This window comes from Oncorhynchus gorbuscha, linkage group LG13 (assembly GCF_021184085.1).
Source record: "Oncorhynchus gorbuscha isolate QuinsamMale2020 ecotype Even-year linkage group LG13, OgorEven_v1.0, whole genome shotgun sequence".
Taxonomy (NCBI): Eukaryota; Metazoa; Chordata; class Actinopteri; order Salmoniformes; family Salmonidae; genus Oncorhynchus; species Oncorhynchus gorbuscha.
The window spans coordinates 39,676,676-39,697,681 of NC_060185.1; the positions used below are offsets into that span (position 1 = coordinate 39,676,676).

At 41.7% G+C, this 21,006-nt stretch overlaps 1 protein-coding gene across 1 annotated transcript; it reads right to left on the bottom strand.

The window, feature by feature from the left end:
• Positions 1–4,423: 4,423 nt before the first annotated feature.
• LOC123994028 (uncharacterized protein C11orf53 homolog) lies at positions 4,424–20,886 on the bottom strand. Its single transcript, XM_046296509.1, has 5 exons — positions 20,748–20,886; positions 17,868–17,968; positions 11,776–11,815; positions 6,421–6,716; positions 4,424–5,645 (listed from the first exon to the last, which is right to left on the bottom strand). The coding sequence occupies exons 1-5, from the start codon at positions 20,755–20,757 to the stop codon at positions 5,247–5,249; spliced, it is 846 nt and encodes a 281-aa protein (XP_046152465.1). The 5' UTR covers positions 20,758–20,886; the 3' UTR covers positions 4,424–5,246.
• Positions 20,887–21,006: the final 120 nt, after the last annotated feature.

The window sequence follows — 21,006 nt, forward strand, 5'->3', positions numbered from 1 at the left end:
TTGTAGACCTTTCATCTTTTCCAACATGTCAACAGAAACTTAACTTCAATTAAGTATGAAACATTTCACGTGTTAACTTTTTCTTTATCCCTGGTTGATGTACATGTCAGAGCCTCTTCAGTGTGGATGGGGTATAGCATACATTTTCAACAACAAAGACTGCACTTCCAGTTTGTGTTCTTTACTCTGTTGAGCTCTTTTGTCTTCATTCCTAGTTACAGCACATGGAACCTCAGTTGGCATGTAAAACATTCAATCTAAAACAAAACAAAGTGTAACACGTTATAAATAATATCAAATATCAATGCCGTTTGATGAATGACGAATTAGCCATCCATTGTGTTATATCATAAGTTGTCTTACATGCCGTCACTGTTGTCAAAAGATTATAAACATGTTAAATAAAGTTACTAACCCAGTCAGTCTTTGGGCCACATCCAGGTTCTTCATCAGTCGCACACATGAAGCAGTTGTTGTCTTTGTTGAACTCTGAAGTCATAGGCATGAACTGAACATATGGCTGTCCCACACTACTACATAAGAATAAATCATTTACATTTACTTTGAATTAAATGTCATTACCAGACATGTTTAGTATATACTCAGTCATTTCTTTTCTCAGTTGCTCCATGTGTTTTCGAAGGTTCCATATCAATTTGGGAGGGAATGTTGGGGAAGTTCTGTGCAACTTCCTTGGCCATCTACACCAAAAAAATAAAATAGAGTTTCTTTTACCTAATTGTCACATAGCAGCTAACCATTCATTATTGAAAATATAGCTATCAAACCTGCATTATAAAGACCCCACAGCTGAAGGTGTCCTGCTGCATGGTGGGAGTTATTTCCCCTCTACACTTTATGTCCACCCAGTTGTCTTTTCCATGGCAGGATCTTCTCATTTTGAAGTATTCTCTTTTTTATGTAAAAATAATGGGATTATGATTAGTTATAGGCAAATTAATACACAAGCCAAATTTGTATGCTGTTTTCCTTATCACTATAATCTAGTAGTAATTTATTAGTAGAGGTAATTTCCTTTATGCCTCATTCTACACACAGCCTAAATTATAGGCACTGAACCATTTACAGGACAATAAAAGTAGCATATAGGATCCAACCCTATTACAGAGTGAATAAATGTACAGTCGTGGCAAAAGTTTTGAGAATGACACAAATATTCATTTTCACAAAGTCTGCTGCCTCAGTTTGTATGATGGCAATTTGCATATACTCCAGAATGTTATGATGAGTGATCAGATGAATTGCAATTAATTGCAAAGTCCCTTTTTGCCATGAAAATGAACTGAATCCCCCAAAAACATTTCCACTGCATTTCAGCCCTGCTACAAAAGGACCAGCTGACATCAAGGCTGTTCAGTCTGCTGATAAGAATGATGTGATTGACAGAGTCGAAAACCTTGGCCAGGTTGATGGATACGGCTGCACAGTGTTGTCTTTTGTCGATTGCTATTATAATATCGTTTAAGACCTTGAGCGTGGCTGAGGTGCATGCATGACCAGCTTGGAAACCAGATTGCATAGTGGAGAAGGTACGGTGGGATTCAAAAAGGACGGTGATCTGTTTGTTAACTTGGCTTTCAAGACCTTAGAAAGGCAGGGTAGGATAGATATAGGTCTGTAACAGTTTGGGTCTAGAGTGTCTCCTCCTTTGAAGAGGGGGATGACAGCGGCAGCTTTCCAATCTCTGGGGATCTCAGACGATACGAAAGAGAGGTTGAACAGGCTAGTAATAGAGGTTGCAACAATTCAGCAGATAATTTTTGAAAGAGAGGGTACAGATTGTCTAGCCCAGCTGATTTGTATGGGTCCAGATTTTGCAGCTCTTTCAGAACATCAGCTATCTGGATTTGGGTGAAGGAGAAATGTGGGAGGTTTGGGCAAGTTGCTGTGGGGGGTGCAGAGCTGTTGACTGGGGTAGGGGTAGCCAGGTGGAAACCAAGCCCAGCCTTAGAAAAATGCTTGTTAAAATTCTCGATAATCGTAGATTTATCGATGGTGACAGTGTTTCCTAGCCTCAGTGCAGTGGGCAGCTGGGAGGAGGTGCTCTTATTCTCCATGGACTTTACAGTGTCCCAGAACTTTTTGGAGTTTGTGCTACTGGATGTACATTTTTGTTTGAAAAAGCTAGCCTTAGCTTTCCTAACTGCCTGTGGTTCCTAACTTGGTTCCTAACTTCCCTGAAAAGTTGCATATCGCGGGGGCTATTCGATGCTAATGCAGTACCTGGATAGCATGACAGAACTCTGCAGGCTGTCTCTGCAGTAGATTGCAACTCCACCCCCTTTGGCAGTTCTGTCTTGGGGGGAAAATGTATACACATACATAAAGGCATTTTTCAGCTATGATTTTACCACGAAGAATCCAGAATGGATATGACAATGGGGCCAGCACAGGTTGTAATACACCCTTGCAACAATCTACTTTTTGTAGATTTTTGTTATCTGGAAACTGCTACTATGTGTCAAGAAAAGAGCACCAATTAGGAGTTAGTGTACTCCAGTAAAAAAAGGTCTGGTTTAGATAAAAAAAACTATTGCCCTGTGTCCCCGTTCATAGGGGCATGAGAGACTAGTCAGTGGTAGAATTGAGTTGGCACTTTGTTGGCCCAAACACCCACAGATCCACCAGGTTGAGGTTACTCATGGACAGTAATTAGTAATACATTTTATTTTGCATTGATACATTATGTCTTCTAATTGTCCAAGAATAGGATCCAAAGTGTTAAGAAATATTTGTTTCCATAAATACAGGAGGATGTCTCTCCTCATACCTCTGGCACTGTAGTCAGACTGCCAGACTGTGCACCACAGAGCACCACAGAGCACCACAGAGCCAATCAGGAGAGAATACATACAGGTCAATGGTGCCAATTGAAAGTCAAGTGGTGTCTGTGCCTTTTGGATTAATCTCTCTTTACAGAGAACCCCTGTGGTTAAAGTCTGCTCTGCGCATGTCTGAAAGTGACAGAGCCAGCAGCCAAGAGAGTTTTTCACAGTATGTCATAAAAAAGTATTACACTTATGAATGTATGTAAAATGCTAATATGTATTAGATCCAGTACAATGGAATAACTAAGATCTGAATTTGAATGCAGCGTGTCTCCGATTCCTCCTTCTCTTTCTGTCCAGCAGGGTCAACCAAAAGCACTTGGCCTGATGGTTCATGCAGAAACTGGGGAAGCAAAATAGAAATGTATTGAGTCCTTAAATGATTTTTCTATTAAATTACCCATATCACAACCTTCATACCTCTTCACAAAAATGTACCTAAGTCAATTTTGGAAAAAGGATTTTACTCACAAAAGACGTAAGAATTTATTTTCCCAGTTAGAAATAGTAGGCCATGCATCAAACAACTATTTTAATCAGAAAAACAAACCCTCAAATGCAATAATGCATTTTGTAAGTTGTCTGCAGGTGGCTTGTTGTGAATGCACTCAAATATCAAGTCATTATCAGGTTATGTAAACAGCGTTCTAATACTCAACGCAGAAGGATTTGTCTTAATGTACAGTATATGAAAGTGATGCTATAAAAAGGATTCTTTCACGTTATCAACTCACTGTGACTGACAAATCACTGTCTATTACTGTGATTAAAAAGAGCATATGAAACACTGTTTTTCATGAGGCCTACCTGTGCGCCTTCCTTTAAGCACCTCTGTATGAACACCTCTCCTGTCCTTGATCCATACCGCATACAGCCATTTGTGGGTCTTTTCAGTGTCCATGTGAAAGATAGTTATTGCGAGGATGGAACATAACGTTGACTTAAAAGTATTTTTTAAACACCCATGTAAAATGAAGGCCTGCAAAGCTTACAGATTTAAGTCTAATAGCATGAGATGAAAGTAGACAAACATCAGAGTGTGCAATGTGTAGGCCTACTGAGTGGACATCCTTGTTTGAAGTCACTAGGTCACATGACCAAGGAGCTATTGAAATTCAAAATTTTGAAAAATGAATGGAAAACCATGTGAGATGAAAATGGACAAACTAAAGGGTGTGCAATATAGAAGAGTAGTCAGTGGACATTCGGAACCTTGTTTGAAGTCATTAGGTCACATGACCAAGGAGCTATTGAAATTCTACATTTTGAAAAATTCATGGAAAACCATGTGAGATAAATATGGACAACCTAAAGGGTGTGCAATATAGAAGAGTAGTCAGTGGACATTCTTGTTTGAACACTAGTCACATGACCTGGAAATTTACATTTTTTAAAATTCATGTAAAATCTTGTGAGATGGAAATTGACAAACAAAGGGTGTGCATGACCAAGAGTCAGTGGACTTCTGAACCTTTTGAAATAAGTATGAATGTAAATGTAAAAAAGTTTGTATTTTGTTCATGCTCCCTAACTAATTCAACTAGGAATACAAGACGCTGCTCACATTTCCACATGTTTATTAGCTTTGGAAAGCAAATTAATGTCTAGACCGTGAAAATAAGACCTGTGCAATGTTGTGCGCAATTTGTCCAACATCATGACACGTATTTGGAGTCTGTGGCTCAAGTGGTTTGAAAGCGCGAATATCCGTCGAATATCGAACTTGAAACTGTCTTTACCTCGGTCTTTTCATTTAGTTGTCACCTCTGCCTATTACTACTAATGAATGTTTTGCAACAAAATCCTAAAAGATACGAAAGATTTGAAAAAACGCACATATTCATTACCAAAGCGACATTGAGTAAAGGCTAACATGAAGCAGATACAGTTTGACAAACTCTGATTTTGTTATTAATTCAGACAACAAGATGATATTAAGTAAAGAAGAACGTTAAAGTAAAACAACCTTTAGCAAAAATAAAGATCGTTGTCACATGTTCATCGTAATTGTCGCCATGGCAGTATATAAATAAAAATGATGTTTTTCTAATATACTATATAGAAGCACATCTATTTTAAACATTTGAACACAGGCAAAGTCATTCTAGGTCTAACCACTGAATCATAAATGTCAATTCAATGTCTATTCCATGTTGGCTCAAGGTAATTTCATTGAAATGCCGTGTAAATAACGTTGATGCAACCAGTGTGCACCCGGCTATTACTGTATGTCACCAGGGGACTTAGGAGGGTCAAATAAGTACAAGTTTCACTTTGTACTTCTATAAAGTGATAAGAAAAGTCTACAAAGTCATATATTTGGATCAAAAGGAGCTGAATCGCTTGCATCAGCATTATTTTGGTTTTCTGTGAAGGACAGGTCGTTTCCAAATTGACTCAATAAGTCCTCCGAATCTCATATGGTGACCAAGAGCTTCCGACATCTTCTTTCACCCACGTGTGCGTGTCACTATGTGTGGCGAGGGTACTGTCAGAGTCCTCATTAGCGAGAGGGGCCATCTTGGAGGCTAGGTCGTTGGAGACAGTCATATAGGAAGGACATGTGAAAGTGGAGGCAGCAGGGTAAGAAGTGTGATAGTGTACTTCTTCCAGAGGGTGAAGGGCATAGGGCTGTGTCGAGGCCATGGAGGAGCTGCGGGTGGAGCAGCGGTACTGTGACGGGCTCCCGGGAGGGTCGGGGCTGGGCAGGGAGACTGGAACAGAGTTCAGGCTGTCTGCACACAAGCCCTCTCCCTGGGTCACTGGGTCTGCCACTGACTGCTCCCATGAATCTCTCTGCAGGAGAAACAGACAGAGGGAAGGATAGAGATGTGTTAGAGATGATGGAAAAATTTGTATTTTTGTTGGTTTTGCAGATTGCGGAATATCCTAAAATGTATGTGTAAAGGAGTTGGGTTGGAACCACGGGAGTGTGATGATTGGCTCCCGAGTTGCACAGTGGTCTAAGGCACTGCATCTCAGTGCTAGAGGCATTACTACAGACACCCTGTATCACAACCAGCCATGATTGGGAGTCCCATAGGTGGTTCACAATTGGCCCAGCGTCGTCTGGGTTTGGCCGGTGTAGGTTGTCATTGTAAATACGAATTTCTTCTTAACTGACTGGCCTAGTTAAATATCAAATAAAATTAACCTTGCTGAAGACGTGTTGGCTCCCTGAGCTGATGTCTAGGCTTTATCTCAGTGGGCTAACAAAGCCTTGTGTAGCTCACAGATCTGGGTTCGAACCGCAATCAGTAACATAGGAAAACACTTTTACTTGTGGAATTTGATTATTTTTTTCCTTCTTGCTTGTGTGAAATATGTGCTCATTTGGATGTACCCTACGCACTCCAGCCTCCAGCGCTATTAACATACTTTGCACCATCTCACATCACATAAAACACAAATACACATAGGGCCTGTTTCCTGCATTTAGTCTAGCCTTGAACTCACTTCTTAGTCCAGGACTAGAATTGAAACCATATTTAAGAAAAAGGCCCATAATGTGAAGCCATATCTAAACAGTCCCATTCTGTTACCAGCACTAACCACTGACAGAGTGCCTTACCAGGAGGAAGTGAGGGGACTCTCCGGATAAAGGTGGTAGCAGACTGGACAGGGCGGAGCTGGGGAAGATGGAGCTCCCTCCGGTGGAGAAGGCTGCACTGCGGTAGTCTCCGAACGTTTCCTGGTAGTAGCTGTCTATGAAGGAGGAGTATCCCGACATGGCTGATGAATCACAACCCAGAGGCTTGCTCCCAAGGGATGAGGAGTAGACATCGGCTGAAAACTGCTTAGGGGAGAAGTCCGAGTCAGAGATGAAGGGTCGCCTCATGCTGTAGTAGCCAGGGATCATATGAGACCCTGTTGTAAAGGGAACCAGGTAGAAAACATTAGTAACAAGTGGTCCTGTGTGGCTCGGTTGGTAGAGCATGGAGCTTGCAACTTCAGGATCGTGGGGTGTGATTTGGGCTGGGGCCACCCAAAATGTATGCACACACTACTGTAAGTTGCTTTGGATAAAAGTGTATTCTAAATGTAAAAATATATATACACTACCGGTGACATTTTTTAGAAGACCTACTCATTCAAGGGTTTTTCTTTATTTTGACTAATTCTTACATTGTAGAACAATAGTGAAGACATAAAAACTATGAAATAGCACACATTCTTCAAATAGCCACACTTTCCCTTGATGACAACTTTGCACACTCTTGGCATTCTCTCAACCAGCTTCAACTGGAATGCTTTACCAATAGTCTTGAAGGAGTTTCCACATATGCTGAGCACCTGTTGGCTGCTTTTCCTTAATTCTGCGGTTCGACTCATACCAAACTATCTCAATTTGGTTGAGGTCGGGGGATTGTGGAGGCCAGGTCATCTGATGCAGCACTCCATCAAATGACCCTTACGCAGCCTGGAGGTGTGTTGGGTCATTGTCCTGATGAAAAACAGATGATAGTCCCACTAAGTGCAAACCAGATGGGATGGCGTATCGCTGCAGAATGCTGTGGTAGCCATGCTGGTTAAGTGTGTCTTGAATTCTAAATAAATCACAGACAGTGTCACCAGCAAAGCACCCCCACACCGTCACACCTCCTTTTCCATGCTTTGCGGTGGGAAATACACATGCAGAGATCATCTGTTCAACCACACTGCGTCTCACAAAGACACGGCAGCTGGAACCAAAAATCTCAAATTTGGACTCCAGACCAAAGGACAAATTTCCACTGGTCTAATGCCCATTGCTTGTGTTTCTTGGCCCAAGCAAGTCTCTTCTTATTATTGATGTCCTTTGGTAATGGGTTCTCTGCAGCAATTCAACCATGAAGGCCTGATTCACAAAGTCTCCACTGAACAGTTGATGTTGAGATGTGTCTGTTACTTATTTGGGCTGAAATTTCTGAGGTTGGTAATTCTAATGAACTTATCCTCTGCAGCAGAGGTAACTCTGGGTCTTCCATTCCTGTGGTGGTCCTCATGAGAGCCAGTTTCATCATAGCACTTGTTGGTTTTTGCGACTGCACTTGAAGAAACTTTCAAAGTTCTTAAAATATTCCCTATTGACTGACCTTCATCTCTTAAAGTAATAATGGACTGTTGTTTCTCTTTGCTTATTTGATCTGTCCTTGCCATAATATGGACTTGGTCTTTTACCAAATAGGGCTATCTTCTGTATACCCCACTACCTTGTCACAACACAACTGATTGACTCAAACGCATTAAGAAGGAAATAAATTCCACAAATTAACTACTCTCTCCTCTTCCATCCTATCATCTCTTCCCTCCGCTCAAACCTTCTCCCACCTATCTCCTGATTCTGCCTCCTCAACCCTCCTCTCCTCCCTCTCTGCATCCCTTGACTCTCTATGTCCCCTATCCTCCAGGCCGGCTCGGTCCTCCCCTCCCGCTCCGTGGCTCGATGACTCATTGCGAGCTCACAGAACAGGGCTCCGGGCAGCCGAGCGGAAATGGAGGAAAACTCGCCTCCCTGCGGACCTGACATCCTTTCACTCCCTCCTCTCTACATTTTCCTCCTCTGTCTCTGCTGCTAAAGCCACTTTCTACCACGCTAAATTCCAAGCATCTGCCTCTAACCCTAGGAAGCTCTTTGCCACCTTCTCCTCCCTCCTGAATCCTCCGCCCCCTCCCCCCCTCCTCCCTCTCTGCAGATGACTTCGTCAACCATTTTGAAAAGAAGGTCGACGACATCCGATCCTCGTTTGCTAAGTCAAACGACACCGCTGGTTCTGCTCACACTGCCCTACCCTGTGCTCTGACCTCTTTCTCCCCTCTCTCTCCAGATGAAATCTCGCGTCTTGTGACGGCCGGCCGCCCAACAACCTGCCCGCTTGACCCTATCCCCTCCTCTCTTCTCCAGACCATTTCCGGAGACCTTCTCCCTTACCTCACCTCGCTCATCAACTTATCCCTGACCGTTGGCTACGTCCCTTCCGTCTTCAAGAGAGCGAGAGTTGCACCCCTTCTGAAAAAACCTACACTCGATCCCTCCGATGTCAACAATTACAGACCAGTATCCCTTCTTTCTTTTCTCTCCAAAACTCTTGAACGTGCCGTCCTTGGCCAGCTCTCCCGCTATCTCTCTCTGAATGACCTTCTTGATCCAAATCAGTCAGGTTTCAAGACTAGTCATTCAACTGAGACTGCTCTCCTCTGTATCACGGAGGCGCTCCGCACTGCTAAAGCTAACTCTCTCTCCTCTGCTCTCATCCTTCTAGATCTATCGGCTGCCTTCGATACTGTGAACCATCAGATCCTCCTCTCCACCCTCTCCGAGTTGGGCATCTCCGGCGCGGCCCACGCTTGGATTGCGTCCTACCTGACAGGTCGCTCCTACCAGGTGGCGTGGCGAGAATCTGTCTCCTCACCACACGCTCTCACCACTGGTGTCCCCCAGGGCTCTGTTCTTGGCCCTCTCCTATTCTCGCTATACACCAAGTCACTTGGCTCTGTCATAACCTCACATGGTCTCTCTTATCATTGCTATGCAGACGACACACAATTAATCTTCTCCTTTCCCCCTTCTGATGACCAGGTGGCGAATCGCATCTCTGCATGTCTGGCAGACATATCAGTGTGGATGACGGATCACCACCTCAAGCTGAACCTCGGCAAGACGGAGCTGCTCTTCCTCCCGGGGAAGGACTGCCCGTTCCATGATCTCGCCATCACGGTTGACAACTCCATTGTGTCCTCCTCCCAGAGCGCCAAGAACCTTGGCGTGATCCTGGACAACACCCTGTCGTTCTCAACTAACATCAAGGCGGTGGCCCGTTCCTGTAGGTTCATGCTCTACAACATCCGCAGAGTACGACCCTGCCTCACACAGGAAGCGGCACAGGTCCTAATCCAGGCACTTGTCATCTCCCGTCTGGATTACTGCAACTCGCTGTTGGCTGGGCTCCCTGCCTGTGCCATTAAACCCCTTCAACTCATCCAGAACGCCGCAGCCCGTCTGGTGTTCAACCTTCCCAAGTTCTCTCACGTCACCCCGCTCCTCCGTTCTCTCCACTGGCTTCCAGTTGAAGCTCGCATCCGCTACAAGACCATGGTGCTTGCCTACGGAGCTGTGAGGGGAACGGCACCTCAGTACCTCCAGGCTCTGATCAGGCCCTACACCCAAACAAGGGCACTGCGTTCATCCACCTCTGGCCTGCTCGCCTCCCTACCACTGAGGAAGTACAGCTCCCGCTCAGCCCAGTCAAAACTGTTCGCTGCCCTGGCCCCCCAATGGTGGAACAAACTCCCTCACGACGCCAGGACAGCGGAGTCAATCACCACCTTCCGGAGACACCTGAAACCCCACCTCTTTAAGGAATACCTAGGATAGGTTAAGTAATCCCTCTCACCCCACCCCCCCTAAGTTTTAGATGCTCTATTGTTAAGTGACTGTCCCACTGGATGTCATAAGGTGAATGCACCAATTTGTAAGTCGCTCTGGATAAGAGCGTCTGCTAAATGACTTAAATGTAAATGTAAATGTAACATGGCACACCTGTTAATTGAAATGCATTCCAGGTGACTACCTCATGAAGCTAGTTGAGAGAATGCCAACAGTGTGCAAAGCTGTCATCAATGCAAAGGGTGGCTATTTGAAGAATCTCAAATATAAAATATAGTTTAACACTTTTTTGGTTACTACATGATTCCATATGTGGTATTTCATAGTTTTGATTTCTTCACTATTATAGTGAAAATAAAGAAAAACCCTTGAATGAGTAGGTATTCTAAATATTTTGACCAGTAGTGTATATGAATGGTTTGTACACTTTACTTACAGCCTGCAGGTAGAAGGATACCTACTCAGTTGCTCAACTGAATGCATTCAATGGAAATGTGTCTTCTGCATTTAGCCCAACCCCTCAGTATCAGAGAGGTGCTGGGGGCTGACTTAATGTTCAGCCCCAGGGGAACACTTGTGGGGGTTAACTGCCTTGCTCAAGGGCAGAACATCAGATTTTTTACACCTTGCCAAGGCGGGGATTAGAACAAGCAACCTTTCAGTTATTGTCCCAACGCTCTAACTGCTAGGCGACCTGCTGTCATATCTAGCAGGTCCCATCTAGGCAAACCTCCGGCCCATCTAGGTGACCCGCCGCCCCATCTAGGTCGACCCGCCACCCCATCTAGGCGACCCGCCGCCACATCTAGGCGACCCTCCGGCCCATCTAGGCAAACCTCCGGCCCATCTAGGCGACCCGCCGCCCCATCTAGGCGACCCGCCGCCCCAACTAGGCGACCCTCCGGCCCATCTAGGCAAACCTCCGGCCCATTTAGGCGACCCGCCGCCCCATCTACGCGACCCTCCGGCCCATCTAGGCAAACCTCCGGCACATCTAGGCGACCCGCCGCCCCATCTAGGCGACCCTCCGGCCCATCTAGGCAAACCTCCGGCCCATCTAGGCGACCCGCCGCCCAGGTACAATGCTTTATGGTGTTTTTAAACATTGTAAGATTTATCCTAAATATATATATGACGCCCTTATATTGTGATTTTATAATCTCATAAAATCCTGACTAAATAACAACATTTTTGAGCCAGTAAAACATGTCCTACATTGAGAGACATAACATATTATAAATCTTATGAAGGCTCATAAATGCTTAGAACTAATAAGTAATAAAGCCTTATACCTGCAGGAAAACGTTTCCAGTGGGCAGTAGCTGTCAGAACAAAGCATACAGTATACGTGTGGAGTACACATTCAAAGCTCTGGTGGCTATTTGAAAATCTTGTGCCTTGAGTTTTATTCTACTTTTTCAGAACTTTGCTACTGAATGTGACATTTGAAAGTTTTTGTCTATAATACTGTCCTTCCCTTACCTCAAACACTATTGGCAGAGTTGATAGGTCAGTGGGACTCATCAATAATTACATCATTTACCCAGATATTTTTCTCACCTGGCATTTGGACAAATGACGATTGACTGGATGTTCCTCCCTATAAATGAAAGAACAGACAAACATTAAAGCCTGGATCCATGGCATTATAAAAACAGGTGTGATTCTGGTAACACATAACATGCCACCACACACGCGCTGAGGAAGGCACAAGCCGATATATGAAGAAAATTCAAACAAAGCTTCAAGAAATGCTACGCACATCCAAGTGAGGGTAACAATTTATATGGATAGTTCATCTGTAGATGCACTACAGACTACCTACACTTATGAAAAAAATGTGCTAAGTAGAACTATATAGGGTTCTTTGGTTTGTCCTCATAGACTATGTATGGGTATGCTGACTACAGGAATGTCCACCAAAGCTGTTGCCAGAAGATATTATGTTAATTTCTCTACCATAAGCTGCCTCCAACGTCATTTTAGAGAATTTGGAATTATGTCCCATGGGGTTATGGTATTGGCAGGCATAAGCTATGGACAACGAATAGAATTGAATTGTATCGATGGCAATTAGAATACACAGAGATACCATGACGAGATCATTGTCGTGCCATTCATCCGCCACCATCACCTCATGTTTCAGAATGATAATGCACAGCCCCAGGTCGCAAGGATCCGTACACAATTCCTGGAAGCTGAAAATGTCGCAGTTATTCCATGTCCTGCATACTCACAAGACATGTCACCCATTGAACATGTTTGGGATGCTCTGGATAGACATGTACGAAAGCGTGTTCCCGCCAATATCCAGCAACTTCACACAGCCATTGAAGAGGAGTGGGACAACATTCCACAGGCCACAGTCAACAGCCTGATCAACTCAAAGGAGATGTATCACGCTGCATGAGGCAAATGGTGGTCACACCAGATAGTGATTGTTTTAATTATCCATGCCCCTACTTTTTCTTAAGGGTATCTGTGACCAACAGATTGATATCTGTATTCCCAGTCATGTGAAATCCATAGATTAAGGCCTAATTTATTTATTTCAATCTACTGATTTCCTTATATGAACTGTAACCCAGTCAAATCCGTGCTTAATTTGTGCTGGATCCTGCCGGAACAGGATCCGGCACCTCTAATTTTTAGACTGTTTTGTTCTGGGACCTATTTGACCAGATCCAGCACCTCTCATGGCACTTTTGGCAATGTAAACATTTGAATAAAAGCTACCTTGAGTTGATTCTTTGTTAGTTATCCTACTGGTTGGGCTGGCCAGGGTTTATGGTTTACGCAACATTGTAACCTATGTTTGAGACCAACGCATGACTGTGTCTCTCACAGAACTGGAACGAGATTGACTTTCTATGATCTCTCTCCCTCTCTGCTCTGATAGACATGAATGAGCCTGCAACGCTGATCTCTCGTGTTGCACTTCATCACTTATTTCCTTATAGAATGATAGCCGTGTAAAGGGTTCTGGAGGATCTGCAGTACCCTAGATACAGTGGGGCAAAAAAGTATATTTAGTCAGCCACCAATTGTGCAAGTTCTCCCACTTAAAAAGATGAGAGAGGCCTGTCATTTTCATCATAGGTACACTTCAAATATGACAGACAAAATGAAAAAAAAAATCCAGAAAATCACATTGTAGGATTTTTAATGAATTTATTTGCAAATTATGGTGGAAAATAAGTATTTGGTCAATAACAAAAGTTTATCTCAATACTTTGTTATATACCCTTTGTTGGCAATGACAGAGGTCAAACATTTTCTGTAAGTCTTCACAAGGTTTTCACACACTGTTGCTGGTATTTTGGCCCATTCCTCCAATACATCACAATGATGTTCAAGTTTAAACATTAATATATAATAATAATAATATATGCCATTTAGCAGACGCTTTTATCCAAAGCGACTTACATTGAGCTCAGTCACTATTTTAAAGAATGAAAAAATAATTCAGAATGGTTCTATGTGGAAAAAAATAATTATTTCCTTCTAAAGAATCATCAAATAACATTGTTTTTTAAATGGTTATTAGCATGAAAAAGGTTCTAGGTACAACCCTTTGCCTTATAAAGAACCCCTTGTCTTCCAAAAAGGAATCTTCAGATGAAAATTGTTCTTGGTAGTACCCTATCCCTCTGCAAAAAAAAAACTTTCGGAACCCTTTTTTCTAAGAGTGTACAGACTATCAGTAACATTTTTTTTAAATCTACTAAACCTAACCCTTATCCTAACCCTAACCCTAAACCTAACCCTAACCTTAACCCTTACCCATATTTGAACCCTTACCCTAACCCTAACCCTAATCCTAACCCTAACCTTAACCCTAACCTTAACCCTTACCCTTATCTAAACCTTAGCCTAACCCTAACCTTAAACTTTACCCTTATTCTAAACCTTACCCTAACTCTAACCCTAACCTTAACCCTTACCATTATTCTAAACCTTACCCTAACATTAACCCTTAACCTTATTCTAAACCTTACCCTTATTCTAAACCTCACCCTAACCCTAAACCTAAGCCTAACCTTAACCCTTACCCTTACCCCAAACACTAACCCTTACCCTTATTCTAAACCTTACTCTAACTCTAACCCTAACCTTAACCCTTACCCTTACCCTTACCCTTAACCTAACTCTAACCCTAACCCTTACCCTGACCCTTACCCTAATTTTAAACCTTACCCTTAACCTAACCCTAACCGTAACCCTTACCCTAACTCTAACCTTAACCCTTAGCCTTATTCTAAACCTTACACCTAAACCTAACTGCAACCTTAGCACACAGTTGCTTATCAGTATATAGTGTGTTGATAGTATTACAATGTGTAGAGCAGCTACAGATGGACTATCTAAAAAAAGTGTGACCCAAGTGAGTGCTGGCCTTTTTCATGTTTGATGTGAACACATAACATGGACAGTAAGAATGTATACAGTGACATTCTGTGAAATAAAAAAAACAGATCAAGTCATGATCATTATCATTACAGACTGAAAAACATTAACCACCATGCACTTTTATAGCAGGCATTGTGTCACGTTTATGATAGCATTACGAAGAGCTTATAATGCAGAAGTCAGTTAAATGATTCATTATGGGGTTTAATACACTTCTTAATGGCTTTATTATCCTCTTGGGTGCCGTGGAGTCTGAAGTAAAATATAGAAGGACAAGTCTTCATTCTGTCTATGGTTATTGAAGACACTTTTTGCATGACATTTATAGCAAGCTTATTAGAATGTATAGTAAAAATGTTTGTATGTGGGTTAGAAAGGGAGATATACTGTACACTTACAGGGATAAAAAAGGAGAGAGGCACACACACACACACACACACACACACACACACACACACACACACACACACACACACACACACACACACACACACACACACACACACACACACACACACACACACACACACACACACACACACACACACACACACACACACACACACACACACACACACACACACACACACACACACACACACACACACACACACACACACACACACACAGCGAGGGTTAAAAAGGAGGACAAGCTCTCTTTTGTTTGCATTTAAGCTGTGTTGGCTGGAAGGCAAGCAAATTTTGAGGTTTGGATTTGAATGCAATTTGCCCATACCAAGACTTCCCTATGTGGACCAGGGCTATGCCTCAGTGCTTCTCTGAAGGTAGTGTATGGAAATCGTGTTGTTAAAGCGTCATGGTTGTCCAGTTCACAGCAAAGCACCTGATGGAGAGACACAATAATCCTGCATGGGGAGGCTAACAACTACCTAACAACAGCATTTTGGGGGCTCTAAGCGAGATTTTGCTGCAGGACACCACATAAGAGGAAAACTGCTGATGCACCAAAAAATACAGTTGGGGTGTCACTAATGCCTTGAAACGGAACCACAACTACCAACCAACATCACCAGCCACAGGTCTTCATGAAGAGCTGATCTGTGAAGAATGTTGGGCTGCAATGTGTTGTATGACAGTTGCTAAAGAAAAGTTGATGGTCCCGACAAGGATGCTGAACATGATGTTGTCATTCTTGAAGTTTTTATATGCAGACGTATTTGGTGAAAAGGCTGTCCTAAAGGAAAACCCGTTACCAGTCAAAATGTTGTCCATATAAGACCGAGCATTTGGGAGCATACTAGTGTGCACATATTTTAGTTCTACATGACTATTTACTCTGATTCATTATATGAAGTATGTGTGGATACCCAAGTGTTTACAAATAAAACAAAAACAGACCCTTGAAAAGTACTCTTTCCTCCACAATAACACAACAGTGAAAATACACTGAATGGCCAGCTGGCCCTAATAAGGTCCGAACCTCAGTCAGTTCTGCATATAGTATTGGCTACTGTAATTGAGTAAGGAAGAGCTGGCTAATGCCATTTCTCTCTCAGCATTCCTTGATGCTGAAAGTCAGAGGTCTTTACTTGTGTCACAAGTCTCATAATGCACAAATGAATAGAGCAGTGTATATATGGTTATATCTCTTTAACATTCATTATTACTTGAGATTATGTAAGAGGGTCTATGTCCTGTCATTGAGGCAGCATGACTGTTGTCAAATATATTTCCCTTTGATTTCTATGGGTCCATGTTGCGACTTGAATTTAATCACTTTGTGGCTAAAGTTTGCCAACGTCTATCAATGGCCTTTCTCCCTAGGATAAAAGACTGCAAACTAGAATGAGAGAGAGAGAGAGAGAGAGAGAGAGCATCAGAGAAAGTCTATGCAACCTTTAGATAGTGTGGCCCATCACCCTGTTATCTGTATGTGTCTGTATTGTTCAACCCATGAACCTGGGTACACACCTCCCATGTTTACAAAGGAAGAGAGAGAATATACTAGAATAAAACAAACACACAGTATGGATATTGAGTATAATATAATCCAATCTAATTTAGCGTGAAAAACTGTTGATGGCTTGGTAAAACTGGGGTCTTACCAATCCATCCACAAGATGATATCTGTAACTCTGAGTTAATAGTATTCCCTTAATACTGTTAATTAAGTATGACAGAACCCAAGTCTATTACATTTTCGCTTTCAAGCAGAGTTTTCGGTGTTGGCGTTGACAACATCAATCTAGTTTTGTTTAGGAAAATAGTGACTCAAATCATTATTAAGCAATAAGAGCAGTACTTCCTGGTGTTGTGATCTTTGCTGCTGTTTTCTGTGCACCCATTGACCTCTAAGAGAAGTCATTTGGCAAATCTCTGACATTTTTGCATAACATTATTATGAATTTACCAGTGTTTTTTGGGCACAAATGAAATATCACTTATAACCCAATCTTCCGATTCAACATCACATTTAGTTTTGTTCTGTCACAAAGGTTGTTTCTTGATATTCAAAACAAATTGTAGTCTGTGGAGATTCAACATGAATTTAACAGTTTGTTATTTCTACATAGATATTGATGTTTCAAAAGTACCATACAGTCCAGGCATGAGAGGTTGGTCACAGAGTGTGAAAGCATGTCTTATGGTTTACGATGTTGAAACTAATGGTATCTACCTCACAGTTTGTTTGTGCCTCATCAGGTTCTCTCCGTTAAGAGTGTAGTTAGTGTCTAGCAAGTGGACATGCCAATGCTAACAGAAAACAAATGGAGTCCTGTGAAGGGCATTGACAGGTAGCTTGGGAGATGAAAAGCTTATCCTGTTTGCTCAAGCAGATGTCTCATAGGCCGATTGTGCTATGTCTGAGGAAACAATGACTGGCTTGTCTGTGGCCTGCATGGAGAACATTATCGGTTGGCAGGTGTGCGAGAATCTGACTTTGCATAGACCAACCTGGCAGACCAAAAAAGGGTTTGTGTTAGCTATCCTCCTCACAACTTCTAGAGGTCATGACCATTAGCCATTGTGTATTATTGTTGTCCTGCTCATGGTGGGGTTCTCATGCATCTGCTTGGCTTTGTTTTTCTCTCTTAACCCTATGTTCTGTTATTTACTCATAGGCTTATCTTTCACTCATGGCTGAGAAGTGGAAAAATAAAGGCACAATACCGAGGGACTTATAGGTCGGCATTATGGTCATGAAAATAAATAAATAAATAATACAACATAAAAACAATCATGCAAAAGCGAGTCATACAAGATTTACTTTGAGTACTCACACTATATCTTGGTCCATTTGTTTGTCTTTGTCGTTTCTCTGCCAGTAAATCCTTCACTGTGTGCTTGACCCTAACCCCTTGATAGGCCCTTTTAGAATACTCTGGAGGAGAAAAAGAGAGAAATGTTTTGCACACATACACACACACAGAGAGATATAATTTACTCATTATTTCGAGTGTGAAGTAATACAATTTAATACATTAATCTACACTCATTACTCTGCGGGGATTATTAAAAATTATGAGATCATTAAAAAGATCTCCATACACTCCTAACACAAGGATAGCCTACAATGGTAGTTATATTGATACAAAGGTTTAACATTTTGTATGCTTCAAGTGCATTGCTAGAACAAATTCTATGAACCTCTTGAAGTACAGTTGAAGTTGGAAGTTTACATACACCTTAGCAAATACATTTAAACTCAGTTTTTCACAATTCCTGACATTTAATCCAAGTAACAATTCCCTGTTTTAGGTCAGTTTGGATCACCACTTTATTTTAAGAATGTGAAATGTCAGAATAAATTATTTATTTCAGCTTTTGTTTCTTTCATCACATTCACAGTGGATCAGTAGCTTACATAAACTAAATTAGTATTTGGTAGCATTGCCTTTAAATTGTTTAACTTGGGTCAAACATTTCGGGTAGCCTTCCACAAGCATCCCACAATAAATTGGGTGAATTTTGGTCCATTCCTTTTGACAGAGCTGGTGTAACTGAGGCAGGTTTGTAGGTCTCCTTACCCACACGGGCTTTTTCAGTTCTACCCACAAATGTTCTATAAGATTGAGGTCAGGGCTTTGTGATGGCCAGTCCAACACCTTGACTTTGCTGTCCTTAAGCCATTTTGCCACAACTCTGGAAGTATGCTTGGGGTCATTGTCCATTTGGAAGACTCATTTGTGACCAAGCTTTAATTTCCTGACTGATGTCTTGAGATGTTGCTTCAATATATCCACATAATTTTGCCTCCTCATGGTGCTATCTATTTTGTGAAGTGCACCAGTCCCTCCTGCAGCAAAGCACCCCCACGATATGATGCTGCCACCCCCTGTGCTTCACGGTTGGGATGGTGTTCTTCGGCTTGCAGGCCTCCCCATTTTTCCTCCAAACATAACAATGGTCATTATGGCCAAACAGTTCTATTTTTGTTTCATCAGACCAGAGGTCATTTCTCCAAAAAGTACGATCTTTGTCCCCATGTGCAGTTGCAAACCGTAGTCTGGCTTTTTATTGGCGGTTTTGGAGCAGTGGCTTCTTCCTTGCTGAGTGGCCTTTCAGGTTATGTCAATATAGGACTCGTTTTACTGTGGATAAAGATACTTTTGTACCTGTTTCCTCCAGCATCTTCACAAGGTCCTTGTGATACAGTGAATTATAAGTTAAATAATCTGTCTGTAAACAATTGTTGGAAGAATGACTTGTGTCATGCACAAAGTAGATCTCCTAACCGACTTGCTAAAACTATAGTTGATTAACAGGACATTTGTGGAGTGGTTGAAAAACAAGTTTTAATGACTCCAACCTATGTGTATGTAAATTTCCGACTTCAACTGTATATGAAAAACTATTATTTTCAGGAGGCCTACATTAAACATACTATGCGCTTATTGTATTCTGTTTTTGCTCACTTATATTGTAAGTATTTTAGAAATTAGCTTGAAGTAAGTATTTTCAAATTGTACCTACTGAAAGTAAAATACAAATATAACAAGTACAATATATTGCTGGTTATGTATTTTACAGATACTCTGCTGCTCCTGCTTAGTGCCAGTCCACATTCATTCCTTCAAACATGTATTCATTTGTATTTTCACAGTTTTATGCATAGCTGAATTGCGTTTTGGCATACATGTGTAAATGGAATGGAAATTGTCTTTGGGTTTGGTCATTGCAAATTTCCTGTTCAAAAAAAGTTATTTTGTACAAACATGCACCACTGTCTAACAGTGACGGTATTGTCATACACTGGATAGCCCCCCACACATTTTAAGTAGTTGAAATAGGCCAAGTGATAGAAGTATCAAAAGTATCAATATGTATTCTTATATACGCCATGAATCTCAACAGTAAATATGTCTCCATCCTGATCTGTAGGCAACCCCCCCCCCCCCCGAACATATTCCTAGTGAGCATACTATAGACTATATTTGCACTTTAACATGCAAAAGGAAATCACATGCAAAAAAACAGTACAGTATGTAAAAGATCTAAGCTTTATGAATGGAGTTGTAAGATACGTTCCTATTTTACTATAGCCACGTTGATCATCATACGGCCAAACAGTTTTGAAATTCAGAAAATGATGTTGGAATCAGATCATAATGACATCGTTTTCTAGGTGTTGCCATATTTGTTATCCAAGTTAATGATTTATGAATTGAAAAGAGGGTTGGATACCGGACACCCAATACCAAAACAATATCTGCATACTATTCAGCATCAACATGTCCTTCATGCTCTGCACTAGTCGCAGCTAAGTATTGACATCTTTAGATATAATTAATGAACAATCATATGTATGTTCAAATGACAAACTGTTACCATATTTCCCAATGCAATACTCTACAGTACTGTACTTTCAGTTTTAGTATGAAACATACAATCCAGTACACCAATCCAATACTACAAAGCACAATGTTAACTTTACAGGTAATTGAATTCATAAACTTTTTAATATTGAAGGATACTAGTAATTTCCGAAAATGACAATGGCATAAATCTGATTGTAATGCTAGTTAAGTATGTCATTATCACCCCTTTAAGGACAATGGCATTCACTTTTTATGGATGATGATAGTTTTGACAAAACCATATACTATGGAAGTATCTCATAAATGATTATGAATCAGTGTTATGGTTGCATTTAGCCTTACCGGTTTCCATGATGCTGCGGTTTCAGGTCTGGTACTACAACGACTGAGGAAGTCGGTCCTCTATTCCAGTGAAAGTGTAGATGTACCTATGATCAAAATCCTACTAAAGACAAGCCTTTTCCACCTCTGGAAACTTTGATGGAATCCTTCACACACTCCACTGATGGAGAGTGTACGGAGCTTTCCAAATGACCTTTTTCCATGCAAATGATTAGTAGGACGTTTCTAAACTATTTGCATCTACAGTCCAGATTAGAGG

What these genes read in the sequence shown, in the direction of transcription:
- LOC123994028 (XM_046296509.1), bottom strand. An exon ending in GTCATTTGTCCAAATGCCAG is followed by an intron (nt 6,717 to 11,775) that starts GTGAGAAAAATA and finishes CCTTTACAACAG; the next exon opens with GGTCTCATATGATCCCTGGC. An exon ending in AGTCCCCTCACTTCCTCCTG is followed by an intron (nt 5,646 to 6,420) that starts GTAAGGCACTCT and finishes TTTCTCCTGCAG; the next exon opens with AGAGATTCATGGGAGCAGTC.